The sequence below is a fragment of the Daktulosphaira vitifoliae genome, unplaced genomic scaffold (assembly GCF_025091365.1).
Source record: "Daktulosphaira vitifoliae isolate Bord-2020 unplaced genomic scaffold, ASM2509136v1 Scaffold_1, whole genome shotgun sequence".
In the NCBI taxonomy this organism is placed as follows: domain Eukaryota; kingdom Metazoa; phylum Arthropoda; class Insecta; order Hemiptera; family Phylloxeridae; genus Daktulosphaira; species Daktulosphaira vitifoliae.
The window spans coordinates 18,807,183-18,831,020 of record NW_026099572.1 but is presented as its reverse complement, the minus strand read 5'-3'; the positions used below and the strand labels follow the sequence as shown (position 1 = coordinate 18,831,020).

Here is a 23,838-nt window from a genome sequence, read left to right as displayed (position 1 = left end):
ATTGAATATCAATTTCATACTAAATTTAATTACTATAATTATTAATTATTCATACATTATACTTTTAAATCAAAGAGCAACTAATCAGTATATAATTAAGGAAATAGGAGTTAATTTTGTGTTTGGAATAATCCACCAATTTCTAAAAATTAAATCCTACCTACAAAATTCTATCGATTTGTTTTTTATGATAGTGATTTTAATCACTGTCAGATATCATCTATACTAGTACCACTATGTCAGGTCCATACTGTGCCGAGACACCACTGTTCTACCGTTTTTTTCTTATCATATTATCATTGTTGAGTTTTTTGAACCAAATATATTTTTACTCGCAACAATTTATAATTTTCAATAGTTTCTGAGAAAATAAATGTCTTACCAATCAAAAATCGATCATCTATGTAGAGGTTGATTTTTGCGAACAGTTTTAGGTAAAATTTTAACCATTAAATTTTCAAATAAACTAAAATTAAATGGTTTTGTGCATTAGATTATTTGTTAATTATATGCCATAAAAAAATTATAGGAATTGAATATAATAATGTACGAATAGTATATATTTATATGATTAATATTTTTAAACTTTTTTGATTCCTATTATAATAGACATCGCGGTCACATCATACAATTCTACAACATAGAGATATTAAGCTACAATGTTTAAATTTCCATGAAATGTTTCTACGCATTCTTTTAGACTTTGAACCAAATTTTCGTTATTTACATTATCTGCAGCAAGTCTTAGTCCCAATTCTGTATTAATTCTATCAATTTCAAATGCATTTTTTAGATTTTTTGCTCGTATATACATGCTCTGATAATCTTGTACAGCTTTAGTAAGAGTCTTAATGTTAGTAAAACCATCTATTGAATAAAATATATATAATTTCTTTTATTTTTGAAAGTGTGCAAGCTTTTAAAGTTACCTAACTTTTATATGACTTATTAAAATTGAGAATTAGTAATATAATGTAATACTAAGACTTCTAATACTTCAACTTAAATTAATGTCAGTTTACATAACAAAACACAGTTTAATAATATATTTTATAAACTTTTAACGAAAATTCATAGTTTTATTATTCTTACATCAATGTAAAATTAATTTAGGTTGAAGAATTAGACGTTTTAATATTGTATTATATTCGTGTATCTGTAGTTATTAAACTATACAGAATGGAAGAGATCTAATTAACTATCTAATAAACTTATATAACTAATGATTTACATAACATTTTATACTTTTTTTTGTACTTTTTAATCAATTTTTACAATATCAAACTGTATTAAAAATATGCTTATGCTATTTTTTGCAATTACAAAAAATATTTTAAAAATTAATTTTTTTATAAACATTTTTTTTAAGATTTAAAGATAGCCATTATATAGATAAGTTTTAAAGAAAAATGTTGATACCAAAAACTCTTACATTAATTCAGTAGTTACGTTTATACAGCATTTTAAAAATTGTTAAATTTTGACTTTTTATACAATTTTTCTATGGTATCCTGATCTTAATGAATAATAGTATATCACAAGAAAGCTACAGGCATAAAGAATATAATACAATACTAAAACGTCCAATTCTTCAACTTAAATTAATGTTACATAGACGTATTAAAATCTGTACCAAATTTTTATAGAAGTAAACTGACATAACAAAACACAGTTATATAATATATATAATTTTTGTTAAAATTCATATTTTTTTTATTCTTACGTCAATATAAAATTAATTTAGGTTGAAGAATTAGACATTTCAGTATTGTATTATATTCTTTATAACTGTAGCTATTATACTGTACTATATTATTCTTCGATTTTAAACAATTATTATAATAGTTTGGTAACTTTAAAAGCTTGCACCCCTAAAAAATATATATGGATTATCTAAAATAAGCTAATAGGTAATTCTAAGATCATTTATATCGCAACTATGAAATACTTAGAAATTTCTTCTCAGATACATGCAACTGGAATTTTTTTTTTTGTTAATCAGGGCTATTTTAAATATTGTTAAATTAATTTTATAATAAACTCAATTTTTATATCATTAAAACTCCACATAATAGGTAAAGTTTTATAACACTTCATTAATTTGCTTATTTTTATAATACTGCAATTACAATTATAAAATTTTACTAACTTTTATAATCTGGCATATTTTTAAAAACAGTATCAATACAGTTCTTCAATATATTTACTGCATTTTCATATTCTTTTTTGCTTTGATTGCCCTGTTTAAATAAAAAGTATGAATATCGAATAAAAAGTTTATTAATGCATTCAACTTTTTATTCAACAAACTTAACAGTTAGTTATAATATAACTGTAATCTTTTTTTATTGTATTAAGAAATTAGTAGCAAACAAAAAATGATAACGCAATATTGACCAAATTTTTACCAGTTAATTGACATAGTTCCAACTCTAATTTGCGATTTAAAATTATTTAAAAATTTGGGTTTAAACTACAAATTCATCATTAATTTGGTTTTCATAACATCGGAATCAATAATAGTCTGTTTCAATGTGCCATAATTTATTTTTATGGTAGTTATGAAAAATAAAATTTCTACGCAGGTCGTTCAACAATCTATGACAGTAAACTTACGTAGAATATATATATAATTGACATGAATAATGATAAAAGATAAAATTTTTGTATAATAAAAATACCGAGTTGTATCTGTGATAAATGAATACTACTGTAGGCTAAATAGCAAATTATCAATAGAAAATTGGTTAAAAATAGTTTAACAAGAAATAACAAAACAACAAAATTATTAAAAAGTTTTTTCTATTATATTAATCATACAATAGAGGTTCCCATTAAAGAAAATTTAATTTTAATTTTTATTCTCAAAGTATGAAAAAAAAAATTATCTACATATTATTGTAGTGCTTTGAATCAAACAATATTTTCAAATTTCTTATTAATTTATTAAACTTATGAATCATAACATAAATTTGTATTTTACATTAATATTTTGCTAGAAAAAGTATAATTGAAAAAATTATAAAGCAATATTTGATTGTTTAAAATTATTTTTTAAGTAGTAATTAAAAATGTGTTTCTGTTGTTATTTAAATTGTTAATTAAATTGTTATTAACGAAAACCTGTTTTGCAATATCAACAAATTGGTAGACCAAAACCTCACTGAAACCGATAATTTAAAAAGAGTGAACACCGAAATCCTACGGTAACCCCTAAATTATACTGTTCTTAGGCTTGATATTCACTTAATTTTTTTTAAATAGAAACATATGTTACTTACGCAACAGCAATCCATCTGAGAAGTTTCTATAATCTATTATACGAAAACATATCTATTTTAATTTATTTTATACATATACGTATACATTCATGCATGCTTTTTAATTTTAATTCATTGTATACAATACTAATAAAAACAGAAAAAAAGAACATATATATCTAACTGTACTTAAATGTAAACTATAACTATGTAATATTATATTATTACATATAATATTAATATATGTGATGGTGTCACGTTTTCATAATCGTGAGAATTATTTTAATAAAATACAGACAGCACATCCGCTGCCTGAGACTGGTGAATTAACAAATAATATTTATTGCCAAATCGGCAATAGGTGTAATTATTATAAAAACCCAATAGACCTGACCATCGTGGTCAGTCGACTCCAGTGCCTTGTGTCATTCATCAGTCTCAGTACTCGGTTGTCGCTGTCCGGCTTACTGTTTAAAGTAATGTCTTTGTTTATTCCTTTTCTAACCTATATACTCTTTTCCTCGACATTTCAGAGTACTTGTGTCTAGCACTTTGTCTGCACCTCGTACTCTGTTATCTTTCCTCACCTGGTACGCCCAGTATTTGTGTCTTGCACTTCGTCTGCACCTCATACCTAGGTGTTACTCTTATTCTCCCTTCCTATAACAACAGCCTTTCGACACCCACAGCTAACCCGGAGTGTCAGCCGAGCACGGTGACTGCTGTACGACAACACGCACGTGAATACCTAGACAGCAGGCACCACCTCCTCATATTCATCTTCGTACACATAGTTTCACTTTCACTCGTTTACCATAATCCATCTTTGCTGTGTTACGACATATATAATATGATGTTATCATTTGTTCATGTATGTCACATATTATGATTATACAGGATCACCAAAACAGGGTTCTCTTATTTAAAAGATAAAATAACCCTTTAACTATACGATAAAATCTCCCACTTGTAGAAATTATTAAGTAACGCCTACACGCTGTGACCCCATTTTAATTAACCAATTAGAATACAAAGCATCAGCTTCTAGGATTACGGTAGAGATCGCTGGGCTACCCCCTTCACACTATAAAAAGCCATTTTTCCCTATCTAAACCAGTTCTTTTGGCGATTTTAAAAATACACAAAATCTACGACACTCTACTCAAGATTTCACTCTACGGGACTTCGTCGATTTTTTTAATTAATTTGAACTTAGAATATTTTTCTTTAAAACTAAATGACACTTAGAAATTTTAAAGTGAATTTTGTTTTGGTGAATCTTTTTATTTAATTTAATTTGTTCAATTATTAATAATATTTTATTTTTCTTGTGGAAATAAATATCAAATAATATTTTAAACATTACATCTTTTTAAAATTATTTTATTTTAATAATAAACCCAACCTAACTTTAGATTTTTATTTAATTATAAAAATTTATTGTGAGCTTTTCTTATTGGGTAGCTAGTCTCGTTACTAATGTCTTTGTTTTAACAAACATCGCGCCGGCAGACAGAGTAAAGGTTGCAACTAGACATTGTTCTAGAATTAGGTATATTAGGTTAGAATATATTTGAAAGCCTATGCGTATTGGGTAGCTAGTCTCGTTGCTAATGTCTTTGTTTTAATAAACATCGCGCCGGCAGACAACGTAAAGAAACTTACAAATATATTTTTAGTGTTTAATTTTTGTCTTGGTGATTATTGTGCCGCATCCTTTCAAGGTGCTTTATTTTAGCACCGGGACACATTGGGCCACCACAATTCTGCCTTGATAAATTTTTTACATAGATATAGATATTTCTGAATCTTGTTTTGGCCAGGCCAGAGGAAAATTTAAGAAATATTGGTATCGATCTCTCAATAAAATATACTCTCTAAAAAATACTTATTCAACAGACGTAAAAAAATCAATAAGTAAAAAAAAATTAAAATTGTATTTATAATAAAATACAGAGTGTTTAGAATCTTTTACAAGTAAGATCAGTCTTAGACTTTGTGTAATTAAATCATACTATTTAAAGTCTTGAATCGTTTTTATAATTAATTACATAGACTATATGACGTGTAGTGTAAATCGTATACGTAGTACGTTTAATGCGGAAATCAACACAGGATTACTTGAAATATTATTGTATTACAAAGGACGTAAGGTAAGTACAATTTAACCTATGCTTTCGAACTTCCAACAATCTATTGCGTGATAAACCATTAATAATTAATGAGAGAAATAATTAATGAAAAAATTAATTTAAATAAAATTGAAGACAATTAAATCTACATTAAAATTACAAAAACTTATAACAAATAATGATTATAATAATTTAATAAGTAGTACCCCTAATTTCTTTTATATTCTCTCTCTAATTTTCTATCACCCTTTTTTTTCTTTTCTTTCTTTTTCTTTTTTGTTTATTACAACTAACATGCTAGAAAATTCAAATTCAAAAATTATAAAAATAATCTTTTTAAGGTTATTTTTATACTTGGGAAGGGAAGGACCATGTCCAATAAATGCCTAATGATAAAAAAAATTATAACCTGCACTATATTTTAAAAATCTAATAGTTATTTAAAATTAAAAATATTAATTTAAAACTAAAAAGTATTAAATATTTTTAATTAAAAAGCCACAAAAACAATTACTAAAAAAAAAAATCGAGGTTACCTATTTTTGAAAGAATGTTACCATTATCAACAATAAACACATACTGACACCCCGACTGAAAAAATAACCTCTTATATACCCCTAGTGACGATTATCAACTTCTTGATTTTTAATGTTTCTTTAACGTTTACACGTTTACTTGTTCTTTAAATTTAACTCCAATTTGTTTTTGTTTGTCCTATGTAAATAAGTTTGAGATTACGTTTTCATTATGACAATTAAATCTGGCTATTTCTCTTTTAACCTCCAGATCTTTATAAAAATCTATTTTATTCATTGAAATTTTAATTAATCTGTAAACCATACTATTAAAGCTGCCCTTTTTGTGTTTCCAGCTGTGGTTCATACAGCACTTAAAAAATAAAAACAGTTTTTATTTACATTCAGATAAGGGGAATGCCATAGTAATGCTGAGAAAAGATTACATTAATAGTGTATCAAAAATGATTCAAGAGGGTCCCTATAAAATAGTTTAAATGAATCCATTAAAAAGATGATAAGGGATTAAATACAAAAATTATCTGGTTATACTTTTCAAAATAATGATAGGTTAATTTCATTTGACAAGTTAGCCTTGTCTCCTAGTATTCCGATAAATATAACCATTGGTTTTTTTAAATACTGGCTAAGGGAACAAAATATAAAACTACATAAAAAATAATTAATATTTATAAAGACATGGACTGTTTTTAATTTCTTTATAGGGAACCTCTATTTTTTTTGCGGCTTTTTGAATTGAATATTTTTAATTTTTTTTAGTTTAAAATTAATATATTTAATGTAGTTTTAATTTTTAATAATATTAGCCACAAGTGATCAATTTTCATTATATTGTAATAGTTATCTTAAATGTTGGTTCAAAAGTTGTCTTCGATCATTCATATTTTCAATTAGATTATTTTCTATTGAATAATCTAGTTAAATGAATATGTTGTCGTATAAACAAATTGATAACATAATATGTCAATGTTGACAGTGGCGTATTTACGGCAGGGTGTCCATGGTGTTTCAACACCCCTCCCTAGATATTAAATCAAAGTATTGTGTATAGTGAAAGGTTGAATCTACCCACTACTCAAGATTCTACAATCTATCTGTACCCCCACCATACAAAATGTATATCACTGAATGTTGGTGATATAACATTGATACAACTAAAAGGGACTACATTACCTCCGAATTCTAAATTAGTACCATGGAAAATATAAAAATTGTATATACTTTTATATAATAATATTTTTAGAGTTTGGAAAATATTGCTTTTCTATTAATAATTCACTGTATTGACATGAATGTAAAGAGATATATTTATAAAATATTTTAACCATTATTTAATATAAATTTTATTTATTAGTAAATAAAATATATAAATAAAAGAAGTTTTACTAAATTAGGAGAGAGAGGGTGTTTGCCACTTAATGGGTAATACTAATTACATTTGTATCTGGCCTTTGAATTAATTTTTGTAAAATATTGTCAAGACTAATAAGTTTTATAACCCCCTCGAAAATTATTGGATGCAAATTTATGGATTTAAATTTCGTTATACACAATTACACATATATTTACTTAATTTAACTAATTTATAAACTATTACTTATTAAATATAAGTTATTAAATATAACTATGCACGTCACCACTGTGTTGTGACCCCCTGTGGTGGGTTTTTATGTTTACTATCCATTTATACCTTTGTTAAAAAATTTTGTTTAAACTATGAATAATATACAAATATAAGTTAATTTTGGGTAAATCATTCCATATATTGTAGTCTAAATCATTTAGGCTCAACTAAAAATTTAGTATGAACTTGATATTAATTTTTTCAAATCATTTGTTTTAAATAAAATTATATTCTTATTTTAGTAGTATATACAGCTTGTACAAAGATTTTTAAATAGATAAGGGGAAATACTTGCCATTAAATAAAACGTGAATAAAAAAAATATCTTCATTTTAACTATGGTTATAAGCTGAAAAAAAAAATCGTAAATTGTTGTTTTTAAATGTTAATTTGAAAAGTGTACTGTGAATTAAAGTTTAAGTTAAAAATACCTTATTTATGACAGATAATTTTAATTGATATTATTTTAATATTGTGTAATGTTTATCACAAAATTGTTTCTAAAAAAAAAAACACAAATTTTTAATTAGTTATATGATATGATTAGTGACACACACAGGGATAGCTGACAGGCTTGTAACACCCCCACCATTTTTTACTGTAAAATCAATATAACCTTAACGCTAGTAAGAATAGATTATAAGGATATTAAAAACTTAGACCTCTTGTTAAAATATTTACTGAAAACCACTGAAATTGATATGGTGATATCAAAATTTTTTATTTTTCAATTTTTGATAATCTTAATTTAAATTTATATCAAATTAAAGCATATTACAATTTACTTGTTAGTATATATATATTGCAACTTAACGCTGTTAAATATGTCGGAGCGTTATCATTAAAGTAATTTTATACATATGAATTTCATTTTATGTGTACTAATATCACCCTTTCTTTAATATATTCAAAAGTGAAAATTAATAAATGTAATAAATTATATAAAGAAATAATCGATAACGGATTGATTAGTTTTTTGAATAAACTAAATAAAGTAAGGAATTCTGTGTAGGCAATATAATGGACAATGTAATGAACTCTCGTCATGTGGTGTCATCCATAAAATAAGAATATGGTACCAGGAATTCATAATGAAAATATTAAGTTTTTTACAAATTAAAACAAGTTACACGACGAGTAAACCTAGAAGACATTAAAAATAGAACCAGGAATTCAGGAGTAATTTTGTTTTAAAACCAAGTGTCTCAATGTGCTCGTCGTTATTTGGTGTCAGGCTGTCCGTTACAGACATCATGACAGCGTCGTGCTGATCCTGTCACACAATAGTCTATTGCAGTTTACCTGAGCCTTGAATAATAACTCGCTTATTAACATGCTTGCGATACACTGTGTTATACGTCTACTCCAAGATAATGATAAAAAAACTAATTAATATTTGATACAGTAATACCTTTGTAAGTTACAATACTCAATCACTATGTAATAAAAACTATTTTCTTGACATATGAACGGTTAATTTTTACCATTAAAACTATATTAAAATTATAATTTTATTTCTTTTTAAGTTAGGAAAATAAAATAATCACAAGGTTGCAATGAATATTTTGAGCTGAATATTAGCTTCGATGCGAAGCTGAGAAGGTATTGGTTTTACTATGATGTGTTTTATTTTTTTGTGTCTGTTACCTCTTTTTCTCAGCTCTCACCGAACCGATTTCTTTTAACGATACGTCAAAAGATCACAAATCGTATTTAGTCAAAGTCATTACCTTTAAAAATTGAAAAAAATTCACTCGTTCCCCGTAAATAGGAGAAATCTTCAAAAAAATTACAAATTAAAAAATCGCTAATTTTTGACATTTTTTCAATTTTTTTTACTAAAAACTGCCATAACTTTTTAAAAATAACCAAATAAATATGTAATATTTATATATTTATATATTAATATAAAATTAAACACTATCTAAAAATTTGCATCGAAGCGTTTCTTATGATAGTTATTTTAATCACTGTCATATATCATTATACTTGATCCAACTATGCCACGTCACCACTGTGCCGCGACTCCCCTGTGCTGGATTTTTTAAACTTAATTACAATAGGATAATTATAAATAATTATTTTGGCGTAACCTGCACAAAATACGGTATATCTCACTGAGCTTGTTAATATTTATTTAAAATTATAATTAGTTTGAAAAAATAATGAAAGACGAAATAAACTCATGACAATAAAAAAATGTTATTATCCATGGATTTTTTTTTTTATTATGTAACCATTTAAACTAAAAATAATCTACATCATGGTACTCCCATTGAAATTTAAATACAAATTGATGGGTCACACTCAAGTGAGATATTTTTCCAACTTTGATCCCAAATTTGGGGGAGGACTACTGAATTTGTACATAAATTTTTAATTAAAAATTGAAGTTAGGGAACCGAAAAACCAACAATTTTGGAGATAGGAAATTTTAGTTTTTGATTTCGCTATTTTTAGGTCCTACTTATATCACTATAATACACGTAACATTGATTAAGTCAACATTCTGTATATAAACTCACTACTCCTCCCACCCTTGTTTAAAGAGCTAATACTTTTAAATATACTGGTTTAGAAGTTGTTATTGACCAGTAATTTTTTTATTTCTAAACTATTTAAATATATATGTTTATACTTGAAAAAACTGAAGTTGTTATTTTTTTAAAGGGTGGAGAGAGGAAAGCAAAATTTTTTAAAAAAGGTATAAATGGATAGTAAACATAAAAACCCAGCACATGGAGATCGCGGCTCTATGGTGATGTGGCATTATTGGGTCTAGTTTAATGATATCTGACGTTGATTAAAATCACTATAAAAAAAAACGCTTCGATGCAAATCTTTTGATAGTATTTAATTTAAAAAATTAGGTGGACTATTCCAAAAGATACATGATCTACTATTTCCTTATTTATATCCTGATTATGATTAAGTATAAAAGTGTTAGACTTTCCGGAACAGTTTCAAAAGTTTAGTTGAAAAAGTTAATTTTTTGTGAAAAGGTTGTCATTTTGAACCCCCATGTGGGCAGATGAAGAGTCAGATTTATTAAAAAAATATACCAAATGATCGAAATAGACATAATGTAACTACAAAAAAAAAAATTATATTAATTTAGTTATTTTAAAAAAGTTATGACAGTTTTTAGTAAAAAATATTGAAAAAATGTCAAAAATTAGCGATTTTAAATTTGTAATTTTTTTGAAGATTTCCCCTATTTACAGGGAACGAGTGAATTTTTTTCAATTTTTAAGGGTAATGACTTTGACTAAATACGATTTGTGATCTTTTGACGTATCGTTGAAAGAAATCGGTTCGGTGAGAACTGAGAAAAAGAGGTAACAGACACAAAAAAAAAAAAAACCAGCATAGTGCGGTGGAGGCACAGTGGGTTCGTGGCATAGTTGGGTCCAGTATAGATGATATCTGACAGTGATTAAAATCACTATTATAAAAAACGCTTCGATGCAAATCTATAGATAGTGTTTAATTTTAAAAAAAAATTTGTGAAAAAAGTAGGTAGAAAATAAATGATAGCTACAAAAAAAAAACCACATAGTAAAATAATATTAATATGAATTTCTTCTCACGAGAGGAGACTACAGTAATGGGATCCTTGATATTTATTGAAGCTATTGAATCTAAATGAGTTAAAAATCAAATGAGTTTAACATTTTTTTCTAACTCAAAAAGAATTAAGAAAAAATTCAGTGCCACAGACGTGAAAGACCCAAGTGTTACCTTCTCAGAAACCGTACGTCCCATTCGTCACTCAGTAAAAATGGAAATTTAGCTAGTTCAAATTTTAAAATTATTTTTCTCGACTTCAAAGAAACAAAAAAATTTAAATATGCTTAATTTTTTATACTATGTCATTTAGATCGATATAATATTTATGAAAATCAGTGTAATCCCCTTATAATAAAATGAAATACAAAACCAAGAATTTTAACACAAAAATAGCATATTTTTGAATACAGTAGAAATGTTTTTTTTTTAATATTAAAGTGTATTACACAAGCTTTAATTTAAGATATATATAAAAGTGTCAGTATTTCCGGAACACTTAAAAGTTATCATAGTCATCATAGTAAAATTAATACCTTCTCAGCTTCGCATTGAAGCTAAAATCATAGATTTTATGAGTATATAGTCTTTTTTTTTGTTAAATAAATTATAATTTTTGTTTTCCTATAAATTATTTAAAATTTATTTTAAAACATACATTTTATCTTTGATGCGAAGTTGAGAACATATTGGTTTTACTATGATGTAAAATTATATATAACTTCCATAACTTTCTTAAAAATGAACAAATTAATATATATATTTTTTTTTTTATTGATGCATGACGTCTTTACCTGTCATTTAATATACTTTTTTTTATAAATCTGACCTGCCCACAGGGGGGATTTAAAATAACAGCATTTTCACAAAAAATTAACTTTTTCAACATAACTTTTGCATAATAAAGTAATATACTTTATTATGGAAAAAAAAAATTAGAACATTATTTTGTCTTCACAGTGAAAATGGTTACTGAATGTTATTTCTGTGTGAAAATTCTAAATTTAATTTTTACATTTTTAACTTTAAATTGCTATAACTTATTGAAAAGTCTATGAATTAACACAATTTTTTTATGGGAAATAATATTTATATCCCTTTGTCATTCGACATACTTTATCTTAATTAGTATATATATAAGGAATAGCAGATCTTGTAGCTTTCGTTATAATCCACAAATTTTTTTTAAATTAAACACTATCTAAAAATTTGCATCGAAGCGTTTCTTATGATAGTTATTTTAATCACTGTCAGATATCGTTTTACTTGATTCAACTATGCCACGTCACCACTGTGTCGTGGCCCCCTGTGCTGGGTTTTTTTAATAGTACCAATTGATTTTCTGGAATTAAAAAATACAGATAGTAATTTATTTGCCATTAAAATAATTAGATGTTTAACTGTAAAAATAAAATCATATAAAATTCGTTTAATTAAAATCTAGTTAGAATATAAAAAAATCTGTTTCTGAGCGTGTTATTTTAAGAACAATTACAAATGATATGACTAACATTCAAAAAAAGTAAAAATTGTATGAAACATTATTTATTAAAAAATAATTAAACATAAAATTATTTAACGTTTTGAAAAATAATATTTTTGAATCTTACATAAAAAAATACAAAAAAAAAATAATATACATAATATAATATAATTACCTTGTTAATTATCACTGATAATTACTGCAAAAGTGTATTAAATAACTAATAAATTTACTTAAATACTTAAATTTATCATTATTTTAAAAACTACGTGAGAAATTGTATTTTGATTAAAATAAATAGATGATATCATTGTGTAACACAAAAAATATGAATGATAATTTAGCTCTGTTTGTTTAGTTAAAATTGATGAGTTTTTTGCTTAGTAAAATTTTTTTTACAAAATTAATTATTTGCAATTATTTAAAATTTACAGTTATAAATGTATTTTAACAGTAAGTACTTGAAATCTAATTTTAACATATTTTAAGAATATTTCATATTTGTGAGAACTTTTTTTTCTATGAAGAAAAATATCGATAAAAAAACCACATTTAATTTTCATTTTCGTTACTCCATTGAAATTAAAAATTTCAAAAAAAGTTAAATGCAGTGTGATTTTTTAAAATTTATTAATTATCTACCTAATTAATCGAAAACAAAAATAAAAGTAAAAATAAATTTATTTTGACTTTTGTTAAATACGTATTTTTCTCAATTTATTAATTATGTGTATATTATATTATTACATATAATATTAATATATAATATGATGTTATCATTTGTTCATGTATGTCACATATTATGATTATACAAGATCACCAAAACAGGGTTCTCTTATTTAAAATACAAAATAACCCTTTAACTATACGATAAAATCTCCCTCTTGTAGAAATTATTAAGTAACGCCTACACGCTGGGACCCCATTTTAATTAACCAATTAGAATACAAAGACATAGCTTCTAGGATCACGGTAGAGATCGCTGGGCTACCCCCTTCACACTATAAAAAGCCATTTTCCACATCTAAACGAGTTCTTTTTGTTATGTATCTCTTTATTTGCATTAAGCACTTTAAATTACAATAAAACATAACATATTAAATATAAAACATAATGTGTAATAATGTTGGTTAGGTTATAACAAAGAAAACAGTGTTGCCACATAGTACAACACAACACTTCCTCTCTTAAAACAATATATATAAAAATACTAATTAACACANATATTGGGAAATGTCATGTATCTTGTGGAACTACCAAGTGGTGTTACTTGGAAGAGACATGCCAACCAAATTCAGAAAGTTAAATATATATATATAGGTTTCTTTGGTCTACTTGAACATCTATGATTTTGTATATTTTTGTTGAATTGTTTTCTCTTATAGTGCTCTGCTCTTTTGTAGTTTCAACCGTTTCCTCTTTTGTTATTTTATCTTCTTTTACTTCTTCTGCTATTTTTTCTTCTTTAACTTCTTTTGCTAATTTTTCTTCTTCTACTTCTTTTGCTAATTTTTCTTCTTCTACTTCTTTTGCTAATTTTTCTTCTTCTACTTCTTCTGCATCTTCCTCTTCAATCTCATATTTAACTTTCTGAATTTGGTTGGCATGTCTCTTCTAAATAACACCACTTGGTAGTTCCACAAGATACATGACATTTCCCAATATTTTTATAATTTTTCCTTTTGTCCATTTCTCTCCTGTATATTTCCTTACTAGAACTTTTTCATTAATATCAAAATGTCTAACTGTTTTATTGGTCTTTTGTTTTTCTTGATTTTCCCATACTGTACTTCGAATATTAGGTTTAATTAAATCAAACCTGTTACGAAGGTTCCTTCCAAATAATAATGTAGCAGGACTTTCTTTTGTTGTAGTATGCATTGCAATTCTATAGTCAAATAAAAATTGATTTAATTGTAGATTAACATTTTTAAAAGATATTTTTTTAAGAAATGATTTAATAATTTTAACTCCACTTTCTGCTTGGCCGTTACTTTGTGGATGGTATGGTGATGATGTTCTTTGTTTAATACCATTTTTAGCTAAAAATTCTTTAAACTCTAAAGATAAAAATGGTGGTCCATTGTCTGTAACTAAATATTCTGCTATACCAAATCTAGCGAATAGCTCTCTAAACTTGTTGATGGTATATTGAGCTGCTGTTGATGGTACTTGAAATACTTCTATCCATTTTGAGTATGCATCTTCAATAACTAAAAATAAGCTACCCTTAAATGGTCCTAAAAAATCAGCATGTAACCTTTGCCAAGGTCTTTCTGGCCATTCCCATGTATGTAGAGATGTTTTTTTAGGCATTGATCTCACATTCATGCATTTTCCACATTTTCCTGCTGTGCTCTCAATGTCTTTATCGATGCCAGGCCACCATATGTGCATTCTTGAAATAGACTTCATTTTAACTATGCCTAAATGATTTTGATGGAGTTCCTTTAGCATTTTATCTCTGAGTGTCTCTGGTATTACTACTCTGTGACCCCATATAATGATTTCTTGCTCCAAGTTTAATAATTCTTTTCTTAGTTTAAATGGTTCTAATTCTTTTTGCACTTGTTCAGGCCAACCATATTGTATATAGTATTTTACCTTACTTAATATCGGGTCTTCACCCGATGTTTCTGTCTTCACTAAAGCAGCATCCATGATTCTCATTTCATCTATATGGTGCAAGTATGTTATTTCTGGTGTATTTGCTTTTTCTACTTTGAGTGGCATTCTGGATAAGACATCCGCACTGTTGCTTGTANTCTGGATAAGACGTCAGCACTGTTGCTTGCAGATTTGGTGAACCGTATATCAAAATCATAATTTGTTAAGAATAAAGCATACCTTTGTAGTCTCGATGCTGTCGTTGTTGGAATTCCTTTTTTAGATCCAAAAATGCTGATTAACGGTTTACAATCACATCTTATTGTAAATTTATTTCCATATACAAAATTGTTAAATTTGTGGATACCAAATATAATTGCTAAGGCTTCTTTATCTATTTGGCTATAATTTTTCTCAGCAATATTAAGAGTTCTTGAAGCAAATGCTATAGGANAGTTCTTGAAGCAAACGCTATAGGGTGCTCTTGTTGTTTTTCATTGACTTGTGATAATATAGCGCCAAGTCCATAAGTTGATGCGTCACACGTTAATATAATTGGTAGTTTTGGATCAAAATGCTTTAGGACCCTGTCTGATGTTATCTCTTCTTTGATTTGATTGAACGCCTTCACACAGTTATTATTAAAATTAAATTTGGTATTTTTTCTCAATAAATTGGTAAGTGGTGCTTGAATGGTTGCTAAGTTAGGTATAAACTTCCTATAATAGTTAATCAATCCAAAAAAAGCTTGCAAATGTTTTTTGTTTTTTGGATTTGGAATTTGTGTAATAGCTTTGATCTTAGCTGGATCTTGCTTGCACCCGTCTTTGTTGATGATATAGCCTAAAAATTTAATTTGTTCTTTGAATAAGATACATTTTTCCTTCCGTACTGTTAAATTCATCTTCTTTAATAAAGTTAATACTTCCTCTAGGGCTTTCAAATGTTCTTGCTCATTATTACCAAATATTAATATTTCATCAAAATATATTTTAATGTTATTAATGTGTTTAAGCTTTTCACTAAATCTAATTAAAAATATTCCAACTGATGCATTTATACCAAATGGAACTCTGTTGTACACATAAACACCTTTATGCGTGCTTATGGTCGTTAACTCCTTTGATTTTTCTTATAAACTAAATTGTAAGTATGCTTGGCTTAGATCTATGATCGAAAACTTCCCTACCGTTTNTGAATTGTAAGTATGCTTGGCTTAGATCTATGATCGAAAACTTCCCTCCCGTTTTAATTCCAACCATTAACTCTTCTATAATTGGAACAGGGGCTCTTTCTACTTTTATATATGGATTTACAGTTACTTTATAATCTCCACATATTCTTATATCACCTGATGGTTTAACTATTGGTACTATTGGTGTTCCCCAATCACTATATTTGACTTTATTGATTATACCCTCTTTTTCCAATCTGTCTAATTCAAGTTCAATTTTGTTTTTTAATGCTAGTGGTACAGCTCTATGTTGTAAAAATTTAGGTGTCACATTTTTTTGTAATAAAATCTTTATTTTTTCTCCATTGTACAGTCCTAATTTGTCTGTAAATACCTCTGGGTATTTATTAAATAATTGTTGTTCCATATTAATATATTTAATATCTGATACATTAAATATATTTTGTAATTTAGTTACATTTGATTGACTTTCTGGTAAAACACCCATTTTTTGTATCCATTCTCTACCTATTAACATTGGACCAGTTCCTTTTATAATATACCAGTTACCTTTGAAATTTCTATTATTATATTTCACTTCAACATTAATATATCCTAATGTTTCGACTGTTTCTTTAGTGTAATATTGAATCCATTGTTTTTAACCTTAATTTTTTAAAAATTTTCATTATAGTCTTTTTCAGATATGATGGAGACTGAAGCTCCTGTATCCAGTTCCATCTCTATCAATTTGTTTTCCACCAAGACCTACAACTTAATGGGACCTGTTCCCTTATCTGNTTTTCCACCAAGACCTTCAATTTAATGGGACCTGTTCCCTTATCTACCTTGTCAATATTTTTAATATGATATAGTTTATTAAAACTTTCGGCTAACTCATCCATACTATCATCACTTTCTTTGCTATTGCTTACTTTCACCTCAGACATATAATTTATTTTCTTTGGTTTCTTATTTCTACAAACATAAGATAAATGACCAACCTTTTTACATATGTTGCACGAATACTCCTTGTACCTGCATTGTGAGAATGTGTGATTGTTCCTTCCACAACACGAGCAAAGTCCTTTTTTCATATTGTTCACATTATTTTCATTTTTCTTGGTGTAAAACTGTTTTTTGGTATTCCACTGATTTACATTGTTTGAATTACTTTGTAGCTTGTACCTTTCATTTTTTATATAGTTGAGTTTTTCTATTTCGCTTCGTCCATCTGTATCTTTATCTGCTAACTCCTCTTGTAATGCTTCTTTTAACGCATTATCAAAAGTTAGGTCTTCCTCTTTTAATAATCTAAAACGACGTTTAAGTTTTTCACTTTTTACACCGCTTACTAATCGGTCTCTTAGGTGTTCAACCAATGTATTTCCAAAATTGCAGTGATTGAATAGTTTTTTTAACTCTCTATCAAATAATATTTTAAACATTACATCTTTTTAAAATTATTTTATTTTAATAATAAACCCAACCTAACTTTAGATTTTTATTTAATTATAAAAATTTATTGTGAGCTTTTCTTATTGGGTAGCTAGTCTCGTTACTAATGTCTTTGTTTTAACAAACATCGCGCCGGCAGACAGAGTAAAGGTTGCAACTAGACATTGTTCTAGAATTAGGTATATTAGGTTAGAATATATTTGAAAGCCTATGCGTATTGGGTAGCTAGTCTCGTTGCTAATGTCTTTGTTTTAATAAACATCGCGCCGGCAGACAACGTAGAGAAACTTACGAATATATTTACAGTGTTTAATTTTTGTCTTGGTTATTATTGTGCCGCATCCTTTCAAGGTGCTTTTTTTAGCACTNTTTGTCTTGGTTATTATTGTGCCGCATCCTTTCAAGGTGCTTTATTTTAGCACCGGGACACATTGGGCCACCACAATTCTGCCTTGATAAATTTTTTACATAGATATAGATATTTCTGAATCTTGTTTTGGCCAGGCCAGAGGAAAATTTAAGAAATATTGGTATCGATCTCTCAATAAAATATACTCTCTAAAAAATACTTATTCAACAGACGTAAAAAAATCAATAAGTAAAAAAAAATTAAAATTGTATTTATAATAAAATACAGAGTGTTTAGAATCTTTTACAAGTAAGATCAGTCTTAGACTTTGTGTAATTAAATCATACTATTTAAAGTCTTGAATCGTTTTTATAATTAATTACATAGACTATATGACGTGTAGTGTAAATCGTATACGTAGTACGTTTAATGCGGAAATCAACACAGGATTACTTGAAATATTATTGTATTACAAAGGACGTAAGGTAAGTACAATTTAACCTATGCTTTCGAACTTCCAACAATCTATTGCGTGATAAACCATTAATAATTAATGAGAGAAATAATTAATGAAAAAATTAATTTAAATAAAATTGAAGACATTAAAATTACAAAAACTTATAACAAATAATAATTATAATAATTTACTAAGCACCCCTAATTTCTTTTTATATTTAACCTACGCTTTCTCATTTCTTTATCACTATTTTTCTCTTTTTCTTTTCTTTCTTTTTATTTTTGGTTTATTACATATGAAATATTTTTTATAACAAATTTTGATTATGGCGTGTGTCTATGTACTCAAAACAGCTACTGTTTTCCAATATCTCACAGCGCTTATTAACAAAATTTAAGTAAAACATCAAATGTCGGAATTTCTGTTTGAAGTATATCGCTTTCAAATAAATGACGCGTATTCGTATCCAATACGCGAGAGCCAATGTAAAACAATAGAAAGCCGGATAAATCATCAACACCGAGCGCCTTAATAGCAGAAACGTTCTCTTGGAAAACAATAACGAAGGTCGTTAGTGCAGAGAGAGATTCCTGATTAATCAGGCGAAAAGAAAATATTTTGTCAAGGTGTGCTGTCGCGAGTAGGCGTAAGTGCAGCCCAAGCAATGTCATAATTTGCGGCTGATAACGGGATAGACCGAATGATTGTGAGTGCTGTACCAGACACACATGAAAGTAGGTAATGAAAACATTGTATTGTTAAATTATCAAGAGAATCAAATGTATCTCTGAATGACCGCCATTGTGTGATGTTGTCATCGAACACAGGTAATTTGATTTTAGGCAAAAGACTGCCCTAAGAGACAATGGGCGGCATTGTGTCAACAGACAAGGTGAGTGTTACGTAATGGCAGATGAGAACAGACCGCGAAAAGGTGACTAAGGCAATGAAGATATTTAGTGATGGTCAGGGCCCAATCAATAGTGGCGTGCAAGGGCGCGTAAACTTTGAGCACAAGGGTGCAATAAACAAGTAATAAAAAACTATGGCGTACAATGATCGAACAATTTACCATTCAAGCGAAGGCGCTTGCAACAGAAATAAGTGACACATAAAACAATTGACTGACTGACTTACGACAATGAAGTGTAGATGGATGAAAACCGACAAGGAGGTCATCGATTTGCCGTGATGGGTGGGTAAGGGGGTGAGTAATTGTGTATGATCCAAAAAGTAACTGAAACACTAATGACAAGCCACAATACTAGGAGTTCGTGTTTGCCGACTCCGAATTAACTAATACACAACAGAATAAAAAAAAAATATTTTTAACTTTTTTAATATATTCGTATTTGATGGTCATATCAATATATATTACTAAGGTGATAAATAAAATATTAATTAATTTATTCACTTAAATACAAACTAGTATTCGAATTAAGGTAGTTGTGCTTGATTTAAAATAAAAGCACTTTTAATTACTTAATTATTCCGATAGTTAGATACAATCCACACTCGATGAGTATTTAAATCATATTTTTTTTTATTAAAGTATTTTTTCAAGAAAACATGATTACAATTTCATGTTATAACTCTAAAGGTTATTCATCAAAAATCAATGATATTTAACCATTACCATCTTAAGAGTTTTATTGGAGCAAAATTACTCAGTTAAACAAACCAAGTTAATATTTTTTCATGAAATTGTAAAAAATTCAAGGAAAATTTCAGAAAGGAGAACACCTGATGCACTGCAGCACATTACATTTGCTATGTAAAACGAAAAACATTAACTGGACATTTTTCTTTCATCAGTAAAACGATACGCGGTACGCAATGCTCCCTATTCACTAATCTCTCAAAGTATTTTTTGAAAATCAAAACTCAAGTCACGTTTTAACTTTCAACAAATTTATGAAATAGTCTCGAAAGATGGTTAAAACAGCAAATATTAACTGAAATACCAATGAAAATGATAATAATAATAATAATATTTTTCTTCAATTGAATTTGATTAAAATTAATTTCTTCGGGAAACAGAAAATGGAATAATTGTAATTTCGAACAACGTTGTTGTTTTATGTGCAAGAATTATGCATGATTTAATTGTATATTGTAGTGGATAGGGGAGAACATGGATAAAAGCGTCGCTGGAACTGTTGTTGGTGGTCTGAGAAAAAAGTAATAAAACACTTTTCACGTTTTCCGTATATATTGTATTGTTTTTGTACTACTGTATACATAAACGTTAAACAATGGCGTGTATAACACATTTGATTTAACAATTCTTATACATTGTTGTGTATTGAGTGGTGGTAACCTTTGCAATTGTGATATAGAGTTAGCACCGGTTTACACTCGGCCCAGAAAATATGTAACGTACGCACGAGCGCCCAGCTGTAATGTTAATTTCATCAATAAAGTTGTAAAAAAAGTAATTGCGGTGTTGATTATTTTATTAAGAAATCCTTATATTGTGATTAATTTTTATAAGTTTAATAATTGTGAATTCTATAAGACTATTCCTAATTCTTGAAAGAGTATGTGTTACTGTTTCTGTTACTGTATGTGCGTACAAACACGAAATTTGGCAAGATAATATAAAATAATACAGATTAATAATATGTTACATTTTATCATATATTATATCCAAATAACGTGTTCTTTTCCAAATCGATTATAATGTATTATAAATAATTTTTAAGACAGAACTAAATTATTATTCATATTTTTTTGTGTTACATAATGATATCATCAATTTATTTTAAACAAAATACAATTTCTTATTTAGTTTTTATAGTAATAAATTATAACCTACAGATTATTTGTCCTTCACCAACATTAGCATTTCAATACCACACTAGTGCCTGATCAGCATAAATGTTCCTACGACCTACTACGGGTTTGCGGTACTCGCGGGTGTAAAAAAAACCGATGATATTCTTCCCCATTAAATAAATATATAACGACGGGCAGTTGACATTTTACCATGCTCGTGGCTACTCTTGACAGATTATATTTTATTACTACAACTTAATTCCGACAATATTATCTTCTACTATTCATTTAACTATTATTATTTATTTTATTATAATCGGATTTCTGTACGTTCGCCACTGTCGCACCCCTAACTTGGATACCACAACATCTCTAGAGATCCACTCAGGTTATATACTATTAAATAGAAATAAATGCTTGTTATCGTTGTTAGTTGAGAGTCTATATTTATTGGTCACAAAACTGCCCTTCTAGTGGTATATAAATTATACAGGGCCAGCGTTGCCCTGTTAAGGTACAGCTTAGCCAACTGTTAGGATCAGGCACGTAGACATGGGTGGGCCTGGCCCCCCTTAGATTTAATGTGGCCCAGGGCCGGCCCATCCAAATTTAAAATTTAATTATTTTTACGAAGTATCAAAAACGTGCTAGGCTTTATATACATTGAAGTTATTATTAATTTGTGATTACTATTGAGTAATAAAGTTATTATTATGGCTGTATTTTCATTTTTATATTCATAGAAAACGTTATTTGAAAAATATAACGTTCTAGACGTAATAATAAATGGAATAGCAGTTACTCCAAACGTGGTTGTAGGTAAATGTTTTTTTAAATCTGGTCCAACAAAAAATAACAAACTACCAAGTATTTGCGTTGATTAGAATCTAGTTGATTACAAAATTCGTTAGAGTAATACTCTATGAACAAATTTTGAGGAATCTTATCTTTAATCTGTTTTTTTTTTTTATAATTTAGTAGTTAAAATGGGTAACTTATTTGTTTTTGTTAATTTGTTATTTAATTTGTAATATCTACAGATTTGCATCGAAGCGTTTCATATGATAGTGATTTTAATCACTGTCAGATATCATCTATACTTATCCCCTCTATGCCTCGTCTACACTGTGCTACCGTTTTTTATTATTTATTTTGTATCTGTTACCACTTTTTCTCAGTCTCACCGAACCGATTTCTTTCAATGATACGCCAATGGATCACAAATCTTATCTAATCGAAGACATTACCCTCAAAAATTGAAAAAATTTTCTTCATTCCTCGTCAATGGGGGAAACCCCCCAAAAAATTATAAATTTAAAAATCGCTAATTTTTGACATTTTTTCAATTTTTTTTACTATAAACTGCTGTAACTTTTTAAAAATAACCAAATAAATATGTAATATTTATATTTTTATATATTAATATAAAATTAAACACTATCTAAAAATTTGCATCGAAGCGTTTCTTATGATAGTTATTTTAATCACTGTCATATATCATTATACTTGATCCAACTATGCCACGTCACCACTATGCCGCGACTCCCCTGTGCTGAATATTTTAAACTTAATTACAATAGGATAATTATAAATAATTATTTTGGTGTAACCTGCACAAAATACGGTATATCTCACTGAGCTTGTTAATATTTATTTAAAATTATAATTAGTTTGAAAAAATAATGAAAGACGAAATAAACTCATGACAATAAAAAAATGTTATTATCCATGGATTTTTTTCGAATTTTTTTCAATTTTTATTACTTAAAATTGCCATATTTTTTTTATATAGATACATTATATCGTTACTTTTCATTTGATATATTTTTTTTATAAATCTGACCCTTTACCTGCCTACAGGGGGGATTTAAAATGACAACTTTTTACAAAAAATTAACTTTTTCCACTTAAATTTTTAAAATGTTCCGGAAAGTCTGACACTTTTATATTATAATATATATAATATACAATTATATTATTATTAAAGATAATTATATTTGAGTTCATTTCGACAACTGACATAATTTGTGTGGTATAAATGCAGCAGACAATTAGTGAACACGTTTAATCATATTTTACCTGTTTATTGTTACACATTAAATGATACGTTTTAATCACAAAGGTACTATATTGATACGATCACATTTGCATGTGCCCATATCTCTGTCTCCCATAACATCATTGTACCATTTAATAGACATATATATATATATATATATAATTAACACAGTGACATACAACAATACTAACAGGAGGGCGGACTGCACACATAAACACTTTTTGCAATTCACGGCCAATGTGCCATAATAAGATATCCCTATCGACAGTTGACATTTTACCATCTTCGCGATCACTACTTTTGCCTGATAATTAACTTAACTTCGCTACCCCGTATATTATAGTGTGTGTGTGT

At 27.4% G+C, this 23,838-nt stretch overlaps 1 protein-coding gene across 6 annotated transcripts in view; it reads right to left on the bottom strand.

The window, feature by feature from the left end:
- Positions 1-558: 558 nt before the first annotated feature.
- LOC126896839 (uncharacterized) overlaps positions 559-23,838 on the bottom strand; it is a 164,108-nt gene continuing 140,828 nt past the window's right edge. The window contains exons 1-6 of one of the 6 annotated variants that reach the window (XM_050669960.1): positions 12,778-12,872; positions 7,984-8,052; positions 7,848-7,901; positions 3,282-3,314; positions 2,150-2,240; positions 559-834 (exon numbers count right to left, since the gene is read on the bottom strand). In XM_050669960.1, coding sequence (XP_050525917.1) covers positions 650-834; positions 2,150-2,240; positions 3,282-3,314; positions 7,848-7,883 — 345 coding nt within the window. In that variant the 5' untranslated portion in view covers positions 7,884-7,901; positions 7,984-8,052; positions 12,778-12,872 and the 3' untranslated portion in view covers positions 559-649. Of the gene's footprint in view, positions 868-2,149; positions 2,241-3,281; positions 3,315-7,847; positions 7,902-7,983; positions 8,053-12,385; positions 12,462-12,777; positions 12,873-23,838 lie in introns of those variants that run through there. The other 5 variants (XM_050669956.1, XM_050669957.1, XM_050669958.1 and 2 more) reach the window with 5 other exon arrangements.